The 8,136-nt window shown below is 47.7% G+C and overlaps 1 protein-coding gene across 1 annotated transcript; it reads right to left on the bottom strand.

The window, feature by feature from the left end:
* Window positions 1-2,153: 2,153 nt before the first annotated feature.
* Window positions 2,154-4,479, bottom strand: LOC122030071 (indole-3-acetic acid-amido synthetase GH3.8-like). Its single transcript, XM_042589220.1, has 3 exons — window positions 4,044-4,479; window positions 3,865-3,966; window positions 2,154-3,767 (listed from the first exon to the last, which is right to left on the bottom strand). The coding sequence occupies exons 1-3, from the start codon at window positions 4,382-4,384 to the stop codon at window positions 2,372-2,374; spliced, it is 1,839 nt and encodes a 612-aa protein (XP_042445154.1). The 5' UTR covers window positions 4,385-4,479; the 3' UTR covers window positions 2,154-2,371.
* Between the last annotated feature and the right edge of the window lie 3,657 nt (window positions 4,480-8,136).

The following is an 8,136-nucleotide window of genomic DNA, read 5'->3' as shown; positions in this document are numbered from 1 at the left end:
GGGCAGATAATAATAAGGGGAATTTTCCAGAATTTTTGAAAAATTTTCGGGAATTTTTCGGAGCTCGTACGGACGAGTTAACGGGGATAAAAATGGGGTCCGGAAAAGCCTGTTTAGGCTACCCCATTTAAGCGAGAAAATGTTTATATTTATATTTTTCTTATTCCTTTATTTTCTTTTATTTCTCCATTCCTTCCTTTTTCCCCGCGACGCCCGACCCTGCCGAACTCCTCGCCCGCGACCTTCTCCCCCTCGCGCCCGACGCCGCGCCCTAACCGACGGCGGTTACCTTCCTCCCCTTCTATTTCTCGCCACTGCCTCTTCCCCTCGCCACTGTACGTTGCCCCTCGTCGCAGTGGAGATCCCCAAATCGCATCAAGAGCCGCCGCCTCTTCGATCCGGATCCCAGCCCTAGCGCCGATCACCGGGCAACACCCCTTGCTCCTCTGCCCCCGAGAGCTCGAGCCGATGTTGTTGATCGAGATTGCTTTTGCCCTAGCACTGGCTGCCACCACTACTGTGCTTTTATTAGTCTTTCTAAGGCGGTTAAGCTCTGATACCAATTGTTGGTCCTAGTGAAACTGATAAGAGAAGGATGAATTGCCCTGAAATTACCGTTACACCATTCTCGTTATTCCGACTTGAGTTAGACAAACATTTAATAAATAAAAAGAAAATGCGTATAAATAAATACGAGGCTATCGAGATTTACTTGGTTTGCAATCGTGAAGGTTGGTAATCCAAGGCAATGTGAGTACTAGCAAAGTCTCCTTCTTCGAGCAAAGTTGGAGGCGGAGAAGCCTCATACAGTGTCTGAAAGCACGAACGTAAATACAGAAAACACAGTGGAAAATGAAGTACAAAAAGTGGTTTTCTAAACTCCTAGGACTAGGGCTCTATTTATAATCTACTGGTCAAATTTATCCATTGGCTAACGTGGTAGCTCCGGGCACCTAGATTAAGTTCGGATGCCTCCAACGATGCACTCTATCTTCTTCACAACAGCTCTTCGATAACTTTAGAATAAAATTTTTTCCTCACCTGGGCACCTGGATTGGTCCGAGCGCCTAGAGTGTTACGTGGACTCCGAACGTCATCCATAGCAACGTCTCAATGAGGCACCTGTTTTATACCAAGCTGGTCTGGATGCTCGAACCTGGTCCAGATGCCTGGAGTCCAAGCGGTTCGACTTGGTCAAGCGTCGGGACCAAGTCAACTTTGTGTTGAATTGTCTGTTTTCTGCTTCGGTCGCTTGAGTGATTTTTCGACCATTTAAAGTTGAACTAACCCGAATCCAACTCTGGTCTTCTCTTCGAGCAGTCTTCCGCTCTGTCTTCTCGCCTTTCGGAAGCGTCACGTGCATCCTTCTCGTTTATTATTGTACTCTTCCGTAGCACCTTGTCTCTCGGATGCACCGAGCCTATCGACTCGTTTCTTGTGTCATCCTTGTCACTAACTGCATCTTTCGCTCGACTCTTTGTATTCCTAAGACCTTGCACACTTAGACATAAAACATAAAACATACAAAGTCTAACTTAACCTAGTTGATCACATCAAAACTCATCCAAGATACTTACACTGTTCATTTTATTCTCCATTTTTTATCAGGGCTACAGTTCTAACTTGAACGTCAGAATATCTGTACTATAAGGACCCCTCTCCGATTCTTACTCTAATATTACCAGATCCTTCCTCCGTTAATATTCCTACCTTATCGATCGCTTATCTACTTAAGCTTCGGACGTGTATATATATAATCTGATGCAATAATTGGGAGAAAAAAAATAGATGCACAGTCAATAGCGAGGTGAACTGAAAATGCACCGTTTTAGTATGACTTTAATTCAAAGATAAACCATTTCATGAATTTAAACTCGAGTTGCAAGGGAAAAGGTTGTTCTCACTATGTACGGATTCTTTAAAATTTGATAACGATCCAATGCCGTCGCTAGGCGCTTATGATAAGTTAATACTGAGCGTACGGCGAGAGCAATATTATTCAGCATAGACCAATTTTTTTATGATGTGGATATATAAAAATAATCATAAGAAAGTCATAAAAAGTTAGTCAATAATAAATAGAATTGGCGTTCGAATTGTAAGGACAATTATGTTCATCCGTTCAGTGATTGGATGGATGGACTACGAGATTATGTGTGCCAAATTATTTTTCATTAACTATTTAACCATTACACGTTGTCTACATTAAAAGCATAATCACAACGCTTCCCTAAAGTAAAAGAAAAAGAAATAAGAACGATAAATCTAAATTTACTTAATTAGGTTATTAGAAAAACGAGAAGTAGGTCAACCGTTGACCGACGTTTGGTACCTTTCATTTTTCCCTTTCTGGATGCAGTCGGGTGGTGTCTCAGTTTCCCGGACGGCGGTGCGGCGACCACGTGGGCGGCGCGGGGCTGAAGTGGGTGGAGACGACGCGGGAGTCGAGGAGCTCTAGTATCGGCGGGAAGGTGACGCAGCGCGGCACCTTGTATTGGTTGATCGATGCTCCCCTTGAGATGGCGTAGTCCATCAGCTCCTCAAACGTGCCGCCGCGCACCATGCGGATCTCCAGCGGCCCGATCGACCCGTCCGCCGCCCGACTCTGCCGGTACACCGCGTTCAACGCCTCCTCCATCGCCAGGCAGCACTGCTCCATCACTCCGACGTGCGACAGCGCTTCCAGGGCTTCGGCGCCGCCGGAGGCCCCCTTGGCCAGAAGCTCCCAATAGATGACGTAGTGGCCGGGGATGGACTTGGTGTAAGCGTGGCTCGTGTACTCCACCACGGTCGCGTCGTAGGGCCGCAGCAGCGCCGACGCGCTCTCCACCGCTCGCTGCAGCTCCGCCTCGTCGGTCTTATCGGACTCAATGCTGAGGAGCACGTTCTTGCGGCGCACGAATCGGAACTGCGGCGCCGCGTTGTAGAACCCGGTCACCCGCAGGATGTCTCCAACCCGGTAGCGGTTCAGGCCGGCGTAGGTGGTGATAACCAGCTCGTACTCCTTCCCTGCCTCCAGGTCCGCCAGATCCACCAGCTGCTGGGCCTTGTCCTGGCCGTGGCCGTCGCCGTGCGGGAGGAATTCGAAGTAGCCCATGTTGGGCATGATGGTGTAGGAAACCTCTGAAGGTTCGCATATGGGCCGCAGGTTGAGCCCGAAGTAGCACTCCGAGGAGGCGTACATGGTGCAAGCCATGGGAAGGCCACCACTGTAGTACTCCAAAGTGGGGATGTACTGCGCCATGGCACCCGTCACGATCACGTCGAGGTATTTGGTGCTGGGCCAGATGCGCGTGATGATACCGCCCCAGTCGCCCTTGGTGCACTCGGCCGCCACGATCTGGGCCAGCGCCGGGTCCGGTTTGCGGAGGAGCTCGGCCACGGCGGCGCGGACTGAGGGATCGGTTACCTTGGCGGTAAGGGAGCCGGCGGCGATGTCGTTGGAGAGGTCCTTCCAATGGAGCTGCAGGAAGCGGATGGCCCGGAGGAGGCCGGAGGCAAAGACGGCGCCAACTCGGAGAACGTCGAGACGCTGTAGCAGGCCGCAGAGCATCTGAGCATACATGCTCTGGAAGGCGTCGGCGCAGAGGATGGCGGCAGTGGGGCTTGTGTACACGTTGTACGGGTCGTAGGGGCGGCTTTTGAAGTGCTCGCTCTTGTAGTAGCTCGTCAGAACTGGCCGTGCAGTCAGCCCGCCGGGGGTCTTCGTCTCCGATTTCACGAAAAGGAAATAGAGCCCCTTCCCCTTGTCCAGCCCCGGCACGTAACTGTTAAATTGCAATTTTGCCCAAACAAAGTTAAGCTTACAGATTTGCACTGATTGATTAATTATTTCTTGAAGTAGATGAGAGGGGCGAAAGTTACAGGTTCATCACGGGCATGAGAAGGCTGTAAAGGAGCTGCCGGCGGTCGAGCTCTTCTTTGATAGTTGGCATCAGCTTCCTCTCGCCAGCAGATGTCCCGGAACTGCAAATTACATCTAAATAAGCCTCACATTTGTGCATAATAAATGAGGAAACATGGAAGACTGATAATAAATGTACCTGGTCAGGAACTCAGAGATTGGTTGGGCGGAGAGGATTGCGGAGCGATCTCCGTTAGCGATTCTCTGTATCTCCGGCTGCAGGTCCTCGTAGGTGACCACGGGGACCTTAGCCTTGAAGGTGGCTCGGTCGGTGGCGCCGTCGAGCCCGTACCTCCGCAGGTACTCTGTCTCGGCGTTGCGGGTCAATATTTCCGCCAGTACCTTCTCTTGCACCGCGTCCGTGTTCGCAGTCATCTCCTCGATGAACCGCAGCTTCTCCGCGTCCTTCTCGTTGGTCGACGGCCCGAGTTTGACCGCCGCGTTCGCGCTCGCCTCTGGCACAACCGTCTCCACGGCCATTTCTTTTCACAGAGCTTGGCGGACTGCAATTGCAAGCAGCAGAGAGAGCGAGCGCTGTGAGCTGGAATTGAGGAGAGGGAAAGTAACGGAAGAGGAGGGATGGAGAGGTCGTGGCCAGAGCGGAAGGCAAATTTATAGGCGGAGGCGATCGTTCGATGGGCGGTGGCCCCGCAGACGGACGGGCGTCAGGGCGTGTAGGGTCTGTACGCGACACCGTGGGCCCGGCGGTCGCGTCGTGACGTGGACACCCTCTCGACCGCCATGGCGCCCACCACTGGTGACCGCTTGGCCGGCACCTGTCCCCGTCCACCTTGACACCCGCACAGATGCCGCCCGTCGAACAGCCATCTCCGGCGATCCTTCCTGCCAGCGTTCCGTCGCCCCCGCGACGTGGCGCCGTGCTCCCAATTCCACCTAGAGACGTCTCCAATTCCTTGCCGGGACCGAATAGAAGATCGCGATGTCCGCTTACCGTTCCGCCCAATCTTTGCTCACTTTGCCATCCATAGTTTTGGATAAAATAAAATCCCTCGTGGAATTTAATTTATTCCAAAGCAGTAGCTTTAGAGTGCACGTATGTTGTATGATGCAGTACCTTGAAAAAGAAGCTGCACCAATATATTTTCTCCCGTCTCTTCGCCATGAACATGAACATGAACATGAACAAGAACAAATCAAAGTGGTTTTGAATTAGCACGTGAGAGCTCGATCATTAGACCAGTTAATCCATTGCAGGCTTTTGGGAGCGTAATAGTACTTAATTCTCGACCCATTTTGTGTTACCCGAGAAAGCAGCGTTTTCTTATTGACAGATGAAAAGCAATGCACATGAGCTGCAAGAGAAAGTTCAAGCTGGGCTCCAAGATCTGCAGGACGGATCTTGAAGAACCTCTTTTTTCCTGGATCGCTTTTTTAATTATTCTGGAATGCAAACAGTAATTTGCATCCGATGTGGAGATCATCGAATCAGAGAGCGACTCTTCAACAACATCCTCTCCGTGGAGCTGCTTTATTGGGGTCACATATGTCTGCTCTGTTTTGCCAAGCAAAAGAAACTCAAAAACAAATGGTAGTCCTCGATACGATTACATGCACGTCTCCGTCGTGACGTGCGCCGGTAGATAACGTCAATCCGATGAGTGCAGCCAAATGAAGGCATTAGATTTAATAATGCAGGGGACGCAGTTGATTGCTAGTCTGGAAGAGGAAGAGAAGGCCAATGCGTTGATTCAATGCCCACCAAACAAACGAACCTAACACCAAGTTGCCGCTGTTAATTAAGCATATAATTTGGCACTGTTCTGTCAAGTCCATGAAAGTTAGGCCCCTGTAAAATTCAATTCAATTTTGCTGATGCATGAAATAGAGCTCTACGTCGGCAAGCTAGGCCGGTGAGTTCGATGGTCGAAAGCCAATCCAGTTTTTTTAAAATGTGCCAAGTCAAACGCTTCCTTTCCTCCCTCTCACCAACCTCCTAACTCAAGAAAGAAGAAAGAACCCATCTTTTTAAGCGTGGAATCATAATAATATTAGAGCATCAATCTCACAAGAAGAATCGTAGAAGTTTCATCATGTCAAATTGCATCGTTTTCAACGCGATGACTTTAACTTTATATAATTTGCATGCGTTTGCTTCATAATCCCGGACACTAATGCTTTGTTCAGGGTCAGACCCTTGAAGCTCTAACTTTAATTTACAGATTAATTAATGGTATGAACAGGCAGTGTAATTAGCTCAACCACGTTCCCGTTCCTGTTCCTGAGGCTGAGGACTCTGTCTACAGGAAGCATGCAACGCCATGCATGCCTCTCTGTCACCGCATATAATTGAAACCTCAAATCCATGGTTTTGCCACAGAGATGAATGCGTCAAATACACGAATTCTTTAATTATTTACATGTACAGACAACAGCAGTGTATTTTGCTAGCATGAATGCTAATGCTGATCCAATAACCAATTCATGTATATGGCTGGAGGCCACTATTCTGAACAGTTCTGAATCAGGTAGGGTTGGGGAAGGCCAAGGAGGTCCCATTCATCGCCACATGAGTGAAACTCCTCTTCATTGAATGAGGCGTTCCTGTCAAAGCATGTATCCGAGCACTACGTACGTTGTTGTCATTCCACAGAGCGGAAGCATGGAATTTTTGTCGGACGCATATATTTGCATCGATCTTGATCCCTGTTTTTCCATTAATTTATTTACACCGAGTGGCTCGCATTGAGAGGCGAGAGTTGACCAGATATGAAACGATGTGATCATATGAACGACTCCGTAGTCACCGTTGTTTACTGACCAGTACTTTTTTTCAGGTCTAAAAGCTTGTTCTGAACTCCGTGTGTGGACATTTATTCCATCCTCGATTCGCCCATTGGGAGACTAACCCTGCAGCAAGAACCAGGAAGCTTCGAGTCTTCAAGTAAAGTTAAATCGGCCTGTGGCACTGGCTGCATGCGAAATTAAAATTTTTAGCCGACGACGATGACAGCCATTTGTTAATGGAGATCAATCTTCGCGTAGAAAGAACGTTCCTCATCTGAAAAGAATCAAACTCCAGTCAGTCAAAAAATTACAAAGAAAGAAGGTCTTTCCACATGTTTTCCATGTTACACAAACGTGAAAAATTGATTTAACCATAAGATCTCCTTTGACTCATGATACGGCACATCAATAGTAAAGATAATGTGACATTTAAAGTATAATTGAGATTGGCAATTAAAGTTAGTATATGTATGATGTATCTAAATAAATCATGTTTTCTGTGAAAATCTCTCAACGTACATTTGAACTATCCTATGGTTGATCGGACATACGAAGCTTAGTTTCTTACTTTTCCCATACAAGTCTCTCAATATATACCCGAATGATCCTATAGTCGGTCGGTCTTATATGTCTTAGCTCTTCACTTCTTCTTACAAGTTTCTCAGCATACAACAGTGTGGCACTAGAGTCAGCCAGGCATACGAGGCTCAACTCCCTACTCTTCTATTGTAAGGTTCTCAATATAAATCCAGGCGCCCTTAGAGCCGGTCGGACATACGAGGTTTAGCTCTCCATTTTTCCTATATAAGTCTCTCAGCATACATTTGTTCGGACCCAGAATTGGTCGAATCTCCTCTAGGAGACAACATTATCAGGAAATCGTAACAAGTTATCAGAAATAACAGTTACTCACCAAAGAATATTCTATTATTCTGGTATATACACGCAATTGAGTCTTCCTCGGCCTAAGGGGGACTTTTGTACATACTCCATCACCTGCCATATTCTGATACCGCCTCATTATTACGGAAGTTTTAAGAGACGATATTAAAAGAGATCCTCTTTGTTGGCCAGGTACACATATGAACACATCTAAAGGCACTCAGATTTCATTATTCTACTATTCTACTGTTCATTTTCTTGCCGTACTTTTCGTTCTACTCTGGTCTTGACTTGAACGTTGGAGTGTCTGTACCAATGATCCCTTCCCTGGTCCTTGCACTAACGCTCCCATTTGCTCTCTCTGTGGTATGCGTTGGCCCACGAGTACCACTTTCGACTGTCTTTCATTATCTTGCGCAAAGATCCGAAGTCTACCGCGCATCTTCGAGTTCTAACTCCAAGTCCTTGCTCTATCAAAGTTCTTACCCTCATCATCGATTTCTCCATCTATCTGACTCAGCTTCAAGAGGAAATCAACTCCCTTTACTGGTATAATTCCACAGTCTGTTCATGTCGTCGGATGCACAGCATATGATTATATAAGC

This window comes from Zingiber officinale, chromosome 10B (genome assembly GCF_018446385.1).
Source record: "Zingiber officinale cultivar Zhangliang chromosome 10B, Zo_v1.1, whole genome shotgun sequence".
Classification (NCBI taxonomy): domain Eukaryota; kingdom Viridiplantae; phylum Streptophyta; class Magnoliopsida; order Zingiberales; family Zingiberaceae; genus Zingiber; species Zingiber officinale.
The sequence above is the reverse complement of the archived record's forward strand: the minus strand, read 5'-3'. Positions and strand labels throughout refer to the sequence as shown.